Source organism: Piliocolobus tephrosceles, chromosome 2 (genome assembly GCF_002776525.5).
Source record: "Piliocolobus tephrosceles isolate RC106 chromosome 2, ASM277652v3, whole genome shotgun sequence".
Classification (NCBI taxonomy): Eukaryota; Metazoa; Chordata; class Mammalia; order Primates; family Cercopithecidae; genus Piliocolobus; species Piliocolobus tephrosceles.
In genome coordinates, this window is record NC_045435.1 from 28,953,160 (window position 1) to 28,972,861 (window position 19,702).

The 19,702-nt window shown below is 39.1% G+C and overlaps 1 protein-coding gene and 1 long non-coding RNA gene across 6 annotated transcripts in view; one reads left to right on the plus strand and one right to left on the minus strand.

Moving 5' to 3' along the window:
• Positions 1-19,702, minus strand: part of CD200R1L (CD200 receptor 1 like) — a 61,019-nt gene that overhangs the window by 18,039 nt on the left and 23,278 nt on the right. For 2 of the 5 annotated variants that reach the window (XM_023213213.1, XR_003309896.1), the window contains exon 5: positions 17,835-17,958. In XM_023213213.1, coding sequence (XP_023068981.1) covers positions 17,835-17,958 — 124 coding nt within the window. Of the gene's footprint in view, positions 1-12,966; positions 14,035-17,830; positions 17,959-19,702 lie in introns of those variants that run through there. The other 3 variants (XM_023213222.1, XM_023213230.1, XM_023213237.1) reach the window with 3 other exon arrangements.
• LOC111543342 lies at positions 514-18,282 on the plus strand. The gene is made up of 3 exons (XR_002731820.2): positions 514-684; positions 12,748-12,812; positions 17,821-18,282. It is a non-coding gene; the product is annotated as an uncharacterized LOC111543342 (long non-coding RNA).

The window sequence follows — 19,702 nt, forward strand, 5'->3', positions numbered from 1 at the left end:
TTCTTAGGTACATGTATAGATATGAAAAAAGTAATTACTGATCTTAGGATATACACATTAAAAGCTATAGCCCTGACAAATTACCTTTCCACATGCCTGTCCCAGTGTATATCCTCATCAGCAGTGCATCATGGAACCCATTTCCCTGTACTTTCACCAAGATTTGATAGCAAATATTTCATTTTTGCTTAATGAGAAGAAAATGTTATCTTATTGTGGCTTTTATTTGTATTTATTAGATTAGTAGAAATATTTATTACCTTTTCACGAGTGTATTGCTTATGTGTATTTTTCTTCAATAAACTACCTGTCAATATATACATAAGTCTTCTCTGGACTTCATTCTTTGAATCTATTTGCATTTTTCTGCATAGATGCCACATTTGCTTAATTAATCTAGCTTTTTAATATGCTTTAATATTTTGGGGAAGGGAACCTTTTTCCATTTATATCGACCATTTTACTTGCAAATTACTTACACAAGAAAATATCTAATCTCACATTACACTTGTCACCAAATGATAGATACTATTCTCCATTTCTTAGAAATGATGAAATAAAACCGCAAAATGTACAAAGTCAGATCTAAAACCCATACCTTTGGGTCCAGACTTTTCTTCTAAAGTTCTGCAGTTACACCCAGATGCTGCAGACACATAGGATCTTAGAGGGGAAGTAACTTAAGTAAGAATTATCTAATCTAAACTCCTCCTTCTACAGATGAGTAAATCAAGGTGTGGGAAAGCTAAGTACTTAAAACCTAGTACTAGAACACAGAGCTTCGGTTTTTGGTCAGTTAGGTTTCTATAATGGCAGTATTTCACAAACAAATTCTAGTGGGTTTTTTTCCCTATCGCTGTCCTGAAAGAGGAAAAAATCTAGAACCATTGTCAGACTTTCAGTTTTTTTCAGTTTTTAAATTATGAAATAAAGGGAAATAAATGGTTAAAGTTGAGACTGGGCACACACGAGTTCAAACTCAGGAGTCTTTTATATGTTTATACTAACTCTGGGGGAGAGACAGGGAGAATAAAAGCATTCTCAGTTGTAATAATGAATATATTCTGTTCATCTACTGCCCACCTCCTGGATATCTCAAACATTTCATGGATGGTGCTGCCCCTGTAAGCAAGGAGGGGCAAATGTGTCCAGAACAAGCAATTGTAACTATTGTGAGGCCCCATCTGGAACAGAAGGTGATTCAAGCTCTTCCTTTCATTGGAATCTTTTGTACCTTGGTTTTCAGCATTCTGAGCTAGGACACATGTGAATACTGAATTTCAACAGCGATCTCATTTCACCTGACAGTACTTTTCTTTGCCTGGGCAAAAGAAAAGAACAGTTTAACCTGCATTACAAACTTCAAAAGAATTGTAACTACTCCTGGAAAGAGAGAGATAGGAGGCTGCTCATGCTTCAACATCCTCTGGATTTTGAGCCAGAATTAAAAAAAAGAGGCAAACAACACTTTGATAGAATAAGTTCTAACAAAGTCTGGGCCCACAGTCTCAGATCCTCTGAGTTACACAGCAGGAAGGAAAGAGTCCCCTATGGGGTCATGAACCACATCGCCTGATTGAATAATTGGTGCTTATTTCTGGGTCCTCAACTTGGCCATCGAACAGCTTGCATGTGCTCTATTTACCGTCCTCAGGCAAAGTCTTTAAGCTTTTGGGTTGCATTTTTCATTTCTCTTGGTTATAAATAATAAGTCAGGACACATGTCTTCAATAGCCTAAGATCTAAAACGTATGTTTGTGCAATGAGACCACAGAGGTAGAACTATAGAACTTGAAGCCAATTTTATTTTTAGAAGAGACTTTAGTTGTCTGTTCAACATATTTATTTTAAAAGTAATTTTTGTTCATCCAATATGCCATGCTATTAAGAAACATACCAGATAAGAAGGCCAACTTCCTGCCCTCCAGGAGTACATAATCTCATTCCTCAGTGCCCCTTCTTCATGCTCAAAGAGTACCAGCTTGAAGAACTGGAGGTCCCAAAAAAGGTAATAGGAGTAAGGTGAAGTTGAAGGGGAGCACACTTTCCCTTCAGTCAGTCTCAAGCCAGTGAAAAATCCCTACCAATTTTCTTCGGGCCCTTCAGCAGGAATGTAGAACAGCTGTACGGACCTCTCAACTATACATGATAGCTTTGGTCTAATTTATAAAAATGTTCCTTTGTTCCCTCTGAGACTGCAGTTCTCCTATCTGCTCATACACTTTCCTGACTCTGCAGCAGAAACTTAGTTACAAGACCCATTTCTTAGGTCACTCTGTTTTCCTCTTTGGGTGAAGAAGTTTCCTTCTCAGATATTCCTCCAGTGAACTTTATGTCTTTCTTCACTAATTTTGCAGACACTTTCCTGATCCTTCTGGAGATTTCTGGTCCTAGAACAATTCCACTACTACTACTAATTCTTCTTCTTCTTCCTCCTCCTTCTCCTCCTCCTCCTCCTCCCCTTCTTCTTCTTCTTCTTCTTCTTCTTCTTCTTCTTCTTCTTCTTCTTCTTCTTCCTTCTTCTTGTTCTTCTGCTTCTCCTCCTCCTTCTCCTTCTCCTTCTTCTTTCTTCTTCTTCCTTCTCTTTCTTCCTCTTTCTTCCTCTTGTTCTTTCTTTCCCTTTTCCACTTTCTAGAAAAATAAGATCTAAGAGGTAATGATGTTGTGGAACAATCCTGAGTTACGATCCTGACTCCACCACTTAATAATTGGAGCTTCAATGTTTTTGACTGTAAAATAGATGAAAACATTAACACCTACCTGCCTCAGCAGATTGATGAAATGATTAAGGTATATGAAGCAGATGCCTCTATAAGTATTGGCTCCATTCTCCTTTTTAAATCCCAAATTGCTCTTTTAGGCTATATACCATGCAATTCCAGTATGTAGTCATCTTTCCTACTTTTTAAAAAAGTATTCTTGGCTTTAATCCCTGAATTTCTCCCTGGACCAATTTTCTCTGTCCTGTGAGCATAGCCTTCAGTTGGCCAAGCCAGCTTTGTCTCCAGTGACGTTCAGCTTCCCCCACCACTACTCCCACCACTAGGTTGTTGTAAACTGTAGATCATAGGACCATCTTCTAAGACATCCCCATCATATACGTCCTACAGGTCTTGTGATATGTCGATTAGTTGCCTCTTTATTGACATGGGTGAAAAGGGAACCCTGATTTGCAGTGTGGTGTAAGTATTCTTACTATGTCCTACTTCCAGCTACCAAAGGTTTAATGATCAGCTTACAAATATCCTGAATATTTAATAATAAATCTTTCAACCTATCAAGAGCTGGCTTTAGCATACAGCTGACACAGGTTCCAGCTAAATGTTCCTTTTGGTTCAAAGGGATCTCCTTATAACTCTGTAACGATCAGATTTCACAGGACCTTCTACTATGTCTTGCCTCCACCATTAGTTTGTAGCCCATTTGCAGTGCTGAAATGATTGACATACCATTGAACTCAGCAAATTCCCCAGCTTTTCCTGAACTAGAATGCCTGTCACCTCAGATGGTAAACCATTGTCTCTGCCCTGAAGAATTTAGTCATTGGGATGTATTTTCTTTCTTTTCTTCTTTTCATCTTAAATGTGATGTTATTTATTTAAACCCAAAGAGACACATGCTGTAGGCTATTTGCGTCCCCGTAAAATTCATGTGTAGAAATCCTAACCTCCATTGTGATAGGATTAAGAGGTAGGGCCTTTGGGAGGTGACTAGGTTGTGACTCTTTTATAAGAGACTCTGTAGAGCCCCATTGCCCCTTCTCCTGGAGAGGACACAGCAAGAAGATGGCTTCTCATGAACCAGGAAGCACGCCCTCAGACACTGAACCTGCTGGATTATTGCTCTTGGGCTTCCCAGCCCCCAGAACTGTGAGAAATAAGTTTCTGTTGTTTATAGCCACACAGTTTATGGTATTCTCTTATAGCAGTTATAGCAGCCCAAACAGACTAAGACAGACATATATACAAATAATTTTACTTAGAGCCAAGAAGGAGAACCCTGTCAGAATTCTCCCCATTTCTCAGTTGATCTTGTGAGAGCAGCAGCAGAATGAGAAGAAACTGAGTTAAACTCATGAGAGTTAAACAAGAAAAAGACTAAGACTTGTCCTAAAGCTTGCAAAACAATCTTTATCTTTTAAGCATCACTGTCTGAAACTGCATGATGAAATACAGTTCTAGATGAAAAGAATCTAATACTTTAAAAACTTTCCAAACAGCCAAATGATGCTCAAAAAGAGCACTTCTTCTTAATTTTCTAATTTCTCATTTTATTCTGACAATTTTTGGAAGAGGACCAGGAAGTATCTTTCAATAAAGAATTTCCAAATTGGCTTTAGTTGAAAAAAATTCTTGATTCTTTTTGTGACACATTTGAATTTCTGGGTTTTGTTTAATCATTATAATTTAATGGATTCAACAAAGCTTTTGGGATTCAAATCAAGTCAAATCAAGGATTATGATAACCTCCTTTGTGTCTATATATCCCAGAGTCACATGGGTAGTGGATCCATTTGAATCCACTACCTTTGTGAAATGAACCAGGTAATTCACAAATTTCTATTTTGCTTTGGCTTAAGTCTGCCAGCTTCCAGTGATCCTCTCCTCCTGGTGTTCATGCCCCAGTGTAATTCTTTTCTACACTGATTAGGAATGACTTGTGTTACCAGTAGAATACTGCACAGAAATAGAAATGTCTTTTTTTTTTTTTAAGATAGAGTCTCACTTTGTCACTCAGGCTGGAGTGCAGTGGCACAATGTCGGCCCTCTGCAACCTCTGCCCCCTGGGCTCCAGCGATCTTCCCACCTCAGCCTCCTGAGTAGCCAGGCCTATAGGTATGCACCATTATGGCCTGATAATTCTTTTTTTTTTTAAATTTTTATAGGTTGAGGTCTCACTATACTGCCCAGGCTGGTCTCAAACTCTCGGGCTCAAGCAGTCCTCCTGGCTCGGCCTCCCAAAGTGCTGGGATTATAGGTGTAAGCCACTGCGCCTGGTTGAAATGTCAGTTAAAAAAAACACTGCAGCTTCTACTTTCTTCTCTCTGGGATCACTGACAGCTTCCACATTATGAGAGCCCCATGAGAGCATTCAAACAGCCCTATGGAGAGGTCTATGTTGTGAGGAACAGAAGTCTCCTGCCAACCCTAGGCATCAACTATCAGCATGTGAATAAGCCGTCTTTGAAGTGAATCCTGAAGCCCAAATCGAGCTTTCAGATGACTGCAGCCCGGCTGACATTTTGACTGCCATGTCATGAGAGCTCTCGAGCCAGAACCATACAGCTAAGCTGTCACTGAATTCCTGACCCATAGAAACGGTGTGACATAATGCTTACTTTTATTTTAAGCTGCTAAATGTTTAGTTAATTTGTTATGCAGCAATAGAAAACTAATACATTTAGGTAGAAATTTAAAACCCAATATTAAGTGGGCCAGTGTTTTATAAGCCTCTCAGGGTCAGTAGGTGCAAAAAGATTCCACTTTAATCTTTGTGATAGACAATACTGAGTTTTTAAGACCCTCTTGGCCTTTGAACTCCCCTTCACTGTTTATGAATTCTCTACCTTCTAGGTCTTGGTGAGAGGCTGAGCATTTTCTTTCATCCTGGACCCAGAAGAGGCAAGATGTGCACTTGCCAACCTAGGATCTTGAATCAAGCAAGAGCTAGTGATGCAAACAGGTAGACAATGAGAGGTGGAGCAGTGTCCAATGCCCAGTGGCCACAGTGACAGTAGACCAAGCTACAACCATGGAGATTCCATGAGCTACCTTATATTCCTTAATACATGTGCTTTGTGCTTAAATCAGCATCTTCTGTGTGCATACTACATCATGATAGGTGCAACTGAAGTCACAATAGAAGAATCAAACACATCAAACGACTGTTGTCAACAGTAACTACCTAAAAGAGAGGATGACCTCATTCTGGCCAATTGAATCTCTCTTCAAAAGTATGAGTTAATTGACAGGAAGAAGCTGAGTCACAATATGGAACAATAAAGGTTAAAAGGCACTGTCTCTAATAGAGACCATTAAAGATAAGCATCAGTACACCTGGAGTCTGCGATCCTCACGCATTGGTGATTTAAAAATGAAATGTTTTACAAAATCTAAGTTCTTTTCCTTCAGTAGCTTTATATTTAAATTTGTATTAACTTACTAAAAACAATTTCAAATCTTTTATAAACTTCAAGAAACAGAAGGCATCAAAATATGAAAAACAAAATTAATTTTAAGTGAATACTAGCTAGAGCAATGACACTTAGAAAATAAAATTTAACTTGCACACAATTTAACATGCTTGGAATTGAAACCAGCTATAAAAGTCTGAGATGGTCATAAATATCAGATTTTTAGATTGTTTTCCCAAATAATTAAGAAGAAATAGCCATGACAGAACTTGAATTTAATGTTTCATCTTTCTCCTCATATGCCTTTGATTAATTTTTGAGTTATAAATTCTCATAAATTTTGATATTTAGGCTCCCAAACAGATCTGTAGGCAGGCCAGAAAAATACTACAGGAAAAAGAAACAAAAGTGCAGAATCACAGCTTTTTGCGAACAGTATTTGGCCAGCTGCATCCCAGCTTCATTTGGATCTACTCTTAGTAGCCTGTCAGCTCTAACCTCAGTCCCTCTCCGTGGCCTCAGCAACCCCTACAACTCTTGCTCTACCTTTTGGCAAGAAAGTATGTTGGATTGTTTTACTTTCTATTTTTTGGAAATACTTATTCTTAATAACACAAAATACATGAATACATTCTTGGTACAAAATTCAAACATTACAGAGCAAGTCCCTCTTCACCACCACCCACTGTCAATGCTTGCAACCTTCCAGACATTTTTCCATGTACATATTAAACTATATACATACAGGTGTAAAAGCCTAGTCTCAACTCTGATTTGTAAGAGAAACTATTAATATTTAGAGGATGTATTATGCATTATGAAGCTAGCTTCATGAAAAAATTACTCCCAGTCCATCAGTCCCTTCTATTCTTCCCTCCATCATGGTTGCATTTAAATTTGGTAACGGTTAGAAAAGTATCTGGTCCTCCAAATCCTCTGTGCCGTAGGCATTTCGGAAGAAAACTCTTGTTCCCATCTTTTCAGCTCTTTAGAACTGGAGACTGCCTTTGCCACATTAAGGTCGGAAGAGTAAGAATCAGTCTTCTATCTGCAGTGCTATTATAGCAAGAGAATTCCTGCAATGCCATCCAGGTTCTTTTCTGCTAAAACTCCCTTTGGGGTCTTTCACTTTCTGGGTACTGCCTGGGACAGATAGCTTCTCTCAAAGGAATCCACAGTCCCATTGCTTGCTCCATTTGTCCTACTCCTCTCAGTTCAAGGAATTTTTATTTTGTTTTGCTTTTTAGGCTCGAGGGTAGGAGGGGAGAGAAGACTCAGAATTCCCTCTGTTCCCCTAAAACTTGGATGCTTTTAAAAAGCAGAGGTAGGAAGAGACATATAGGTGGTATTTCCACCTTTTGTCCACTTACATCTTTCTGCTGAGGTAATGCATCTAGAATAACCACGTTAGAAACAGGAGGGAACGAGGAGACAGTGAAATTATTAGAATAATATTACAAAAAGAAATCATTTTGTACTTATTCTATGTGAATTATATCATCCTATATGAATTGTTCTGTAAATTTATTTTTCTTCTTATCAATATGCCTTCGTGAGTTTTCGATGTTGCTATATATAGTTCAACATTATTCATTCAATAACAGCTTATTGAGTCCCTATGGTACACCAGGCAATATCTGCTGGAGGCTCCCTATGTGGCACTGGAGAAATGGGCTACATCTCTATTCTCATCAGTCTTACATTTTAGAGAGGGAGAAAGATAATAGCTAAATAAGCATGTGCATAACTAATATAATAACATGAAGTGATAGGTGCTATGAAGACAAAGAAAGTGGGTAAAAGGAGATAGGCAGGACTGGTATTTCAGTTAGAGAAGGCTACTCTGCCGAGGCAAACTCATTGCTTTTAGCTGTTGCATAGCATTACATTTCCCTAAAAAAGGATAGTGAGGTTTATTTCCCATTTTTTTGGCTATTACAAGTCATGTTGTAATATTTACCTCCTTGCGCACACAAACAGTAGTACTTTGAGTAGACACTGAAAAGTGGAATTACTAGGTCATATTTGTAAACTGCTCTCTGAAATGGATATGTTAACTTGAACTCCCATCAGAAACTGCATGTTCCCTATACCTCTCTTAATAGTTAATACTATCAACATTATTAATTTTACCAATGTGATACATGAAAAAATGATATCGCAGGTATTTTTAGTTGGCACTTCTCTTATTACTCTTTAGTTTGAATATCATTTCATATGTTTATTAAACATTTATTTTTCCTATCTTGTAAAATGACATTTTATTTCCTTTGCCCATGTCTTTATGGGATTTTCTGTCTTTTTCTTTGGATTTGTTGGCATTCATGTACTCAACTTGTCTTACACATGTTGCAAATATTTTATCTAATTCTTTGTCATATAGAACTTTATTTATTCATGTCACTGAACGTATCCATGTATCCCTTTAGTGGTCATATATTTCTCAGTCGCTGAGTTTTTAAATTCAAATTCAGTGTATGTTTGTTAAGTATTCCCTATATATAAGACATTGTGCTAGGCAGTTTGAAAGACATCAAAGTAAATGAGATGTGGCGTCTGCCCTCATGAGTCTCACAACTTAGTGGTGGAGACACATGAAAACAAACCCCTGTAAAGCCAAGGGCCTCAATCATCCAGAAAATACCATAAAAAGAATTGCTATGGTAGAGCAATGCCTCAGTCAGAACCAGGCACCTAGGAAGTTTTCACAGATGCAGTAGCTTTGAAGAGAAAACAGCCTTTCGTAAGACAGGGGTGAGAGTAAAGACCTTCATCTTAGGAGAAACAGCGCCAGCCAAGGCAGAAAATCCAGTAAGGAAGGGATACAGAGAAATGTCTAAGAAAGCTGGACAGTGGATGTGTGGTTAGGAATAAAAGGAGTGTGGTAGAGAACAGATTGAAAAGGTAGGATGCAACTATTTCAACTTATACCCATTAATAAGAAATATTGATAAATTCCACACTTCCTAGTCTTTTTGAAAAGCAGTCATTAAAGAAAAGAACAACTAACTGTGAGAAGTTAAGCACAAATCTGGAGTGATTGGGTGAACACAGATAGCCTCGCTCTAGTGTTCGATGACAGCTGAAGATGGATTATCACACAGCCTATGTGTATGCATGTGCACTGCCGGCGGATCTGCTGGTTTCTACCTGGCCAGAGCCCTTGCCCAAGAACAGCTGCAATTTGCAAGTCTTCTTAAATCTGTTTTACCATCCTGCAGAGGTAAGAGTTGGATAATTTATGCACTATGACTTCACAGTCCTCTGGGGAGGCTGCCAAGGAAAGCATGTTTTGGATAGAAATCTGAAAAAAGGCAAAACAAAAAAAAATGTAAAAACCTAAGCCCAGTTTGGCATAGGGCTAAAGTTTCACATCCAACTCCTCCCTAGGATCTGCCATTTAATCATCCTCCAGGATGCAAGGGCTGCCATGGGTTACTGGGGATAGCGATTAGGCATCCTTGGGCCACATCAGCAAACACCCTCTCCTGATAGGCAGCTGGAAAGTAATGGGATTTGGGTTTTGGTTGTGAGAGAATGGTGGAAAATGTTACAAACAACTGACCTCCTTTGCCCCTGCTGAAATAGCGGCCTTCCTCTGCACATTTTTATGTTGCTTTGGAGAGAGTGACAAAAGACAGATGCTTCTTGCTGGAATGCCAGTTGTTTAATCATTCTTTCTGGTCCCAAGACATTTACTGTAGCTTCTTGGAGTTGACATCTTGGGCCGCTCCTTGGTTTTCAATGTCTTGTAAATTGTGTTGCAATTTTCCATTACATGGAATATGGGAAAGTTTGTGGGAGAGTTTTTTTGTAGGTGTTATGTCGCAGATGGTGTCCTCAGGCAAAAAGCCTTAAAGTTGGGAGTGCAAGAATTGCAAATAAACTGTAAGCTCTGTAGTGAGACACACACAAAAAAGACCTCATCTGGCTCCTGTCTCCCACACAGCTTCAGTCAGGTCCGCAGAAGTATTTATGTCCATGCCAAGGCTCGCCAGTAACATCTGAGATTAATCTTCCCAACAGCATGACCTGACCACACAGTGCCCACGGCAGAGGGCACCTGCTTCTTTCTCCAGGTTCTGTGGCCCCACAGCACCCCAGGAAGCAGCATGGTAGATAAAATGTCCTTCAGAAGTATAGTAAACTCTCATCTTAGCCACAGACTGCCCTCCTCAGCAGGTCTCTTGCTGTTTTCAGAAAGATAACATTAAGTTTTGAGAAACTGAAAAGTTTTGATGTAGTCAGGCATTTTTATTATGTTAAGAAACAGGAGTAAATGATTAGTCTCATAATCACATACAACCTGTTTCCCAGGAGGATGGCATGTTTAGGAACAGGCAAATCATGACAGTGATTTGGAAATACATCCATATTCTTTTCCCTTAAAAGTCATAACATTTGGTTGAACTTCACGATTCCTCTTGTTTTAGTGTATCTTGTTAAATTTATTTTTTCTGAATGTGAGCCTGTGAATGTTTTTTGTCACCCTCACGTCATATTTACAAATTCTCTTGATTAGCCCCATGACCTCCTTCTCCTGTGCAGAGATGCTTATTTCTTTCCTCCTTGGCGACTACTATACTCTGAAGAGCTCTCTCCTCAATGTGTGGGAACTTCAAACTGAAGAAGTCACAACTAAATATGTTGTATCTGTGTGTTGGCCCCCCATGTCTTAGAGAGAAGAGACATTCTAGGGAAGAACACACTCACATTTTGTTGGTGTACCAATGTGCGCATGAGGAGCATTTGGAAACAGGTAGGATGGATAATAAGACTTTGTGTTTCTATGACACTTTTCACATGGACATTTATAAACATATAAAGATTATCCCCCAAACCCTCTCTTCAGCTGGGTTAAGAGCAAGAATAATTTTCGTATTTTATCAAGAAAAACCAGAATAAGGAGAAATGTCTTCACTCTGCCAGCTTTACCCCGTTCAGAAACCAAGTCCCACCCTTCTGAGAGTAGAGACATCGTCTGTCAGACTCACTGCCTCTCTCCAGCCTCTCTTTGGTTCTCTACTTTGTATAAACCAATGCTCTTGGCTCCTTATTTAATCTTAAAATCAGTGTTGGGTGAATCAGTCAGAATATTTGGACATTCTGTTCAGAAAACATTATAAATTGATCAAGATTTGCTTGTCCTGCAAAACTCTCTTGGCATTCTTAATAGCAGTCTTCTGTCCTCGGATGACTTTACGAAATGTAGAGTTTGTGTGAGGAGACGATATGGACAATTTCCCCGTTGCCCTGAAAGAGACACACCCTGTTACACCTCTTTGCCTTCATCCATACTGTCCTCTTTTCCCAGCATGCCTTTCTTCCCTGCCCGCATCCGCCTGCAATGTTCTTCTGTGCCTTCTAAAATTAAGTTTGACTGTTATCATCCCCCTCATCAAGGCTTCACACGCATTCTTCATTTCTCCTTCTTAACAAAGCCCCAGTTTTGTTCAAGTCCCACTCACTCCTCTCCCACTAGATGTGTGTCTGGTGAAAGGTGTTGATCTTAGTCCCACCTACATGAAAGGACTAATCAACATAAACACAATCTCAGTCCCTTTGGCCAGGATTGGCTAAAGAATTGTCATGTGGTCTTGGCCAATCAGACAGGAGGGAAAGCACTTGAAGCGCTCTCAGTCCTCATTAGTAAGATGAGGACCAAGAAAGAGATAGTCAGCCCTCTTCCCCTAGTTGTGCCATGTCTGACTGTGGCCTTAGGGTAGCTGCCCACCTCTCAGCAGCAAGCCAAGTAGGCCAGCTGGCTTCTTAGTAACACTCCATGGTCACTTAACTCTGAGAGTCTCAGTTTCCTCTTTTTCAAAATGAGGAAGTTGACCTCATTTATCTGTAGCTTCCTTTTAACTTTAGAATACCATACATGCCTCTAAAAGATGATGGGGGAGGAGATATGGAGGAGGATCTAGGAAGTGAAGAAGGCCAGTTAACTTTATTTGTAGCTCTAACCATCTGCTGCCATTAACATGAACAAGCAGTTATTTGCATTTTATGATTGAGTGATCTCAACTTTCCAGTTTAAGAAACAAGTACTAATCTTGGTTTAACCACTAAGATAAACTCACATTTCCCATTCCCTGAAGTGAATCTATTAATATCTCTTTATCTTGTATGGTAAACAAAATGTTTTTACTAACATTAAATGAAAGGGGTAGTACAATTCAAGTTTAGGAACTAAAACAATTTTTTCCCCTTAATTTCAAGTCAAATCATTTTATCATCCTTCATTTATCTTCCTTCTGTAATTGTTCCAAAACCACCCAAGAAGACCTAAAGAATTTGTAAATGGAGAAGAAGTATGGAAAAAAATTTTTTTAATGCAGGATTACATTGCTTAAGGTTAGTAGATCTTAGCTTGCTTCAAAATGTTAAGAGACTTAAGTTGAAGCACCATCTAGTGGCTCTCAGTTGTGTTCTGCTAAAAGTTGCTCCCAGTCTCCCTGTATTTAGGACCACAGTTAATTTGTTGGGCATGTATATCATTGACCCTTGAACAGCAAGTTGAAAATGCACAAATCTATTTATATGTGTATTTCTTCCACTTCTGTGGTCCCGAGACAGCAAAATTAACTTCTTTACTTCCTCCTCCTCTTCAGTCTACTCAATGAGAAGACAACAAGGATGAAGACCTTTATGATGATTTACTTCCACTTAATGAATAGTACATATATTTTCTCTTCCTTATGATTTTCTTAATATTTTCTTTTCTCTAGCTTTCTTTATTATATATATAACATACAAAATGTGTGTTAATCACTGTTTATGTTATCAGTAAGACTTCTGGTCAACAGTAGGCTATTAGTAGATACGTTTTGGGAGAGTCAAAAGTTATATGCAAGTTTTCCACTGCATGGAGGGTTAGCATGCATGTTAACCCCCATGTTGTTCAAAGGTCAGCTCTATATGAACACGTATGAGTGTTCAGGAAAAAAAATGTGGAGTTTTTTTATCTTTATATAGGAGTGGGAGGATGGGGATAGTCGCTGTAGCTTTTTACTCTTTCAATCTAATCATGGCAGTGACAATGGGATAAAGAAATAACATGAATTCCCATAAATCTCTTCTAGAAACAGTAAAGTCCATCCAGTGGAAAAAAGAATTAATACAAATTTAATACAAAGAAAATTTCATAGATTTCAGTTCTCCTGTTTCTCCTACTCACATTCTCTCTAAAAGCCCATAACAGTATCTTTATCTTCCTTCTGAATTCCATAATGTTGACATGTTTTCACACATCTAGGGATTGGCCATTAGATCATTTTTACGTATCTCCAAGTTCTCAAGCACAAGCCCAGAGCATCCCTTGCATTTATATAACCAACAATTTTTCTTGAACTGTCACAGAGATAATACTCATACCTATGATTCCTATCTTCTGAAGTTACCTCTTTTCATTACCTCTATGGGCAGAATGAAAATAGACCATAACAACTGGACATGAGTAGGAATATCTATTTCATTGTCACTAGGGGAAGAACAAAAATTGGACATGAAAATGGATATGAGTAGAAAATAATTTGTAGCAAGATTGACGCAAGCCTTCAGATTAACAAACTAGGTATTTGTATCAATTAGGATTAAGTTTAGCTACGTGTAGAGTAAAACCTAAAGTAACACTGGCATGAACAAAATTTTATTCACTCTCACACAAAAGAAGTCAACGAATAGGTGGTTGCGAGTTTATAGGGAAACTTCATGGTCATCAAGCCTAGGATACTTCTTCCATCTTTCTTTTCTTCTATCCTACTGAGTGGCTTCTATCCTCAACATCATCCATGGCCCAAGTTGACTGCTGGACCATCACTCACCTTACCAATGTTGCAGTCTAGGAGACAACGAGAAGAAGCAAAAGAAGACCCTTCTTTCCTCTTTAAAGAGATTTTCTGAAAATATTACACAAGATTTGTATTTACATCTCATTTTCCAGAACTTATGCAAGTGGGCATACTCAGCAAAGGAAACTGAGAAATGCCTTTTAGCTAAGTACATTCCAACAATAAATTAAATTGGAGTTATGCTATTAATCAATGTGTCAATTACCTAAGACACCAAGAATGCTGTATAACAAACAACCATAAAACTTCTGTGGCAACAATTGCTTATACACCTGGGATCAAGCGGAGGTCAGGTCTTCCCATCTTGACTGAGCTTCCTTATATATTTAGGGAATGGCTGACTATTGCATCTTCTAGGTTGGCCTCAACAGAGAGTTAGGGATGGTACTGAGGGGACACAGCTCTGCTTTACATGGTTCTCATCCTCCATCTGACTGGGCCAAGCATGTTCTCATGGAGTAACAAGTAGAACAGAAGTTCTTGAGGCCTGTGCTCAAAACAGGTACACCAACACTTCCACCTCATTTTATTGGCCAAAGCAAACTGCATAGGGTGGATAAATATGTACTCTCTGTATGGAAAGAACTCTACAGTCAACTGAAAAATTATATGGATAGAGGGAAAGGTGAAGATTCAGAGTCATGGATATACTCATCTGCCACAAGGAGAAAGGGGAGGATGGGCATTGGACTAGTGATATGGCTTGGCTGTGTCCCCAGCCAAATCTCATCTTGAATTGTAGCTCCCATAATTCCCATGTGTTATGGAAATCAATTCCATATTGTAGCTCCCATAATCAATTCCATAATCAATGGAAATCAATTCTAACTGTAGCTCCCATAATTCACATGTGTTATGAGAGGGATCTGGTGAGAGGTAACTGAATCATGGGAGCAGGTCTTTCCCATGCTGTTCTCATGGTAGTGAATAAGTGTCATGAGATCTGATGGTTTTATAAATGGGAGTTCCCTTGTACACACTGTCTCTTTGCCTGTCGCCATGTAAGATGTAGCTTTACTCCTCCTTGCCTTCCACCATGATTATGAGACCTCCCCAGCCATGTGGAACTGTGAGTCAATTAAACCTTTTCCTTTATAAATTACCCAGTCTTGGATATGACTTTATTAGCAGCATGAGAACAGACTAATACAACCAGGTAACAAGTAATCCCTGCCACAGTATTTTTTTAGTCTGTTATAAAATTGTATTAATGGACTGCTTCCCATTCTATGCCCTGTCTTAAACATAAGGGAATTATAATAAAAAAGAAAGGCACACAAGAGCTTACATCATATTATATATATGTATATATATAATTTCCTAATTTAGTTATTTTTTACTCATGTTCAATTACAAAAAGGGTAAGTGTTAATGTTAGTATTTGTTCTATTCTTTATTATGGGCAGAGACTGGGCTAGATGTTGCAGTGAACCTGATTCCTTTTCTTCCAAGTCAGCTAGACTACATTTTCCAGCCTCTGTGGATGTTCATAGAGCTATGCTACTAAGGACTAACCAATGGAATGTGAGCAGAAGTGATTACTACTCCAGGCCTGGCCCATAAACACCTCCCACATAACATCCTCCATTCTCTCTCCCTGTTTCCTATTCACCAGCTGAACTAGATAATATTCCAAGAAGGGCAGAGGCATAGGATAAAATGATAGCTTAAAGCAACACTTCTCTTCCCTGCCCTGCCTCAGCCCCACCAACTGCAAAGAGTGGGATGTGAGCAAGAATTAAATTTTTGTGGTGTGAATACACTGAGATGTAGGGCCTGTTTGTTTCAGCAATTAAATAACCATATGCATATAATATCATCCAATTTATGCATTCATTTTTTCCTTTAGGGCTTTGCTAAAAATAAAAGTAATAGACCAAATCATCTATTTGTTTTCATGCTGCTGATAAAGACATACCCAAAACTTGGAACAAAAAGAGGTTTAATTGGACTTAGAGTTCCACATGGCTGGGGAGGCCTCAGAATCATGGGGGTAGGTGAAAGGCACTTCTTACAGAGTGGCAGCAAGATAAAATGAGGAAGAAGCAAAAGCAGAAACCCCTGATAAACCCATCAGACCTTGTGAGACTTACTCACTATCACGAGAATAGCACAGGAACCGACCCCCATGATTCAATTACCTTCGTCTTGTTTCCTCCCACAACACGTGAGAAATCTGGGAGATACAATTCAAGTTGAGATTTTGGTGGGGACACAGCCAAACCATATCAACCTGCTACTTTAAATAAGAAATGTCTTCTTTTAAATAAAAAATCACTTTTTAGTACAGGATTACCATCTGTATCAAGTGAATATAGGATCTCAGTTTACAGTGGCCCTAGAAGATATAAGGATTTCACCAATGTCTTACTCTTACCATCATTAAACCATCCAACTACTACAACCTAGAGTGTAAACAAGAAAGGGAACTGAGACATTAGAGCTCTAAAAGGTAAGGGGACCTTCAATGTCATCTTCAATGACACTGACATTTCCTTAATTGAGATCAACTTACAGTTTCTGCTAAAATGCAAATACTGCTAAAAATGACTCAGCCATTTGCTCAATGATCAGTCCAAACATGCAATGCTACTGCCCCACTAATTGCTAACAAGCAAGTAATGGATGGAAGGTCAGCTACTAGCTGACTCGCGGACAGTGTTTGCAGTGGCTCCTGCCATTGCAGCACTGATTAGCAACTCGGGTGTGCAGAGGAGCCAAGAAGCTGTGAGGAAAGCAGCATTCAAAAAACCCAAAGGGTGTAGAAAAACTGCCCAGCATCATTATTTGCCTTTTGCTGAGCCATCTTCTTCTTTATTTTGAAAAGCAGTTGTGTCACATTTGCAAACAGAAATTTACTAAGGAAAATGCAAAAGTAGATAAAGTATCCTAGGCATTTATGATGGCTGGCATGAAGCTTTTCCATGTGTAGTTACACCGTATGCTGAGTCTGAAACAGGTCTTGGTAATTGTATTATTCCATCTTCCCATTGCTATAAAGAATTCCCCAAGACCGGGTAATTTATGAAGAAAAGGGTTTTAACTGCCTCTCAGTTCCACACAGCTTAGGAGGCCTCAAGAAACTTACAATCATGGCAGAAGGCGAAGGGGAAGCAAGGCATGTCTTACATAGCAGCAGACTGGAGAGTGAGCAGGGGAAATTGCCACTTATAAAACCATCAGCTCTTGTGAGAACTCCCTCACTGTCACAAGACCCTCATGGGGGAAACCGCCCCCAAGATCCAATCACCTACACCAAGTCCCTCCCTTAATACATGGGGATTACAATTTCAGATGAAATTTGGCTGGGGACACAGCACCAAACCATATTAGTAACTATCACATCGAGTCACAAAAGAAGTTAAGCTAGACTTTGAACCTGAAGGCTTATTGCAAATGACTGCTTTTTTTTTGCGATGTCTCATCAAATATAAATTGACATTCAGCTCTTTTGATTTTCATTCTTTAGGGAAAAAACCCATAAAATATTTAATTAAGCAGGAATGAACACAAGCCCTTTACAGAGAAATTTGAAAGTAAACACTTGAGAAGCCCCAGAAACTTTCCCCCACCAAATTCTCAAGACGTGGGCTAGGCCACTTCTCTCCTAGACTAAAACCACAATGAAGCACTTTCACAGTGAAGTTCTTGCCCAGTGCTGCAGGCACAGCTGCCTGGGCTCTCAGTTGTTAATGATGCCTTCACATTAAAGAAGGGGCTGGAGGGAGAATACAACATAACCAAAAAAGTGTCAAGCTTTTCCCAGTACACTGTAAACTCAAAATGTTACAATGATTTTTTTTTTTTTTTTCTACTGTGTCTTATGCTTTTCAGTCTTTAGTTCCTACCTGACATGATTTATCCTCTGGAAGAAAACAAATCCTGTGATGACCAGAACGACCACAAAAAGAGAGAGTTTCACATAAAGAATGATCAGTAAGTCCAATGCTGGAGATCCTGAGCTTCTGAGACCTATAAATACAGACAGGGGTAAAAAAATCATTTCAAGGATTCTTCCAATTACAAATTAGAGTCAAACATTTTAAAGAACATTTTAAAATATTCTAAAGAGTTTACAGACTGTCATAATCATGAAACCTTCTAACTTACAACTCAAATGTTACTGATACATCATTCTTCCATGACAGAGTTTAGGAACCACGTTTGTGTTTTATACCTTGTAGGTTTCCGACAAATATTTTCTGAACAAATAAATGCACACTATGCATTGCTAATACTTTCCAATTTTATAAGAAAGGCAATATGTCAAGCTTTCCCCAGTATATTCCAACTTCCCATGCAGATATTAGCCTTTGAAAGAACATTACTCTTGATATTTGGGGTTTGATCTGATAACACTTTCCACACATTGAAGTGATTTTCTTACTAAGTTGATGTAACCTCTTTAGCAAGGTGTTTTACGTCTTCCTACTTTCATTTTATTTATCTGTGAAATGGCCCTAGGAATTATTGAAAAGATAAATCAAACTAATTAGGAACATCATTTTTTTTTTTTTTTTTTTGAGATGGAGTCTTGAATTGTCTCTCAGGCTCTAGTGCAGTGGCACGATCTTAGCTCACTGCAACCTCTGCCTCCTGGGTTCAAGTGATTCTCCTACCTCAGCCTCCAGAGTAGCTGGGATTACAGGCATGCACCACCATGTCTGGCTAAATTTTGTATTTTTAGTAGACACGGGGTTTCATCATGTTGGCCAGGCTGGTCTCGAACTCCTGACCTCAGGTGATCCACCTGCCTCAGCCTCCCAAAGTGCTGGGATTACTGGCATGAGCCACCATGCCCAGCCAGAAGCATAATTCTGAAGTCTCTTATCCTATGAAATTGACTACCTAGGCAGGGTGCGGTGGCTCACACCTGTTGGGAGGCCAAGGTGGGTGGATCACCTGAGGTCAAGAATTCGAGACCAGCCTGACCAATATGGTGAAACCACGTCTCTACTAAAATACAAAAATTAGCCGGGTGTGGTGGCATGGGCCTATAATTTCAGCTACTCGGGAGGCTGAGGTAGGAGAATCGCTTGATCCTGGGAGGCACAGGTTGCAGTGAGCCGAGATCGCACCACCGCACTCCAGCCTGGGCGACAGAGTGAGACTCTGTCTCAAAAAAAAAAAAAAAAAGAAGAAATTGGCCACCTAAAGAATGTGTGAACTCTAAATACAAGTCTGACTCCTGGCTCGAAGAAGTTATTCTATCCCATTAAATAACCTGCTCAAAGACTAAACTAGAAAAATGTCAGACAATCCTAGGCATTGTGAGGAAATAAGAAAATGATATGGTTACAGTTCTCAAAATATCTCATAATCTAACTGGAGAAGTCAGACTCATACAAATGAAACGACAACTTATATGAAATAAAAATAAAAGCTCAAGACCCCAATTCACTATGCCAAATGGGAAAAATTAAGCTGAAAGCTGAGTCATGCAAGCAACTGCCTTTCCTTTTATTCCTAAGCACATAGCTACATATAAAACATAAATTTCTCCACAGGTAGCTACTCTATGTTCACCTTATCATAACTGACTATTCCCCTACCTGCTCCTTTTCTCTTGCAACTTATAAATTACCATACCTTTCCTCTTTCCCCTTCAGTGCACTTTTGCCCTTTAAATATTGAAGCTCTCAAAGTCATCTTTGGAGAAAGACACAGATCACTGACTGTTTCTCAGACTCTGTGGTGTTTTTTTATTTTGTTTTGT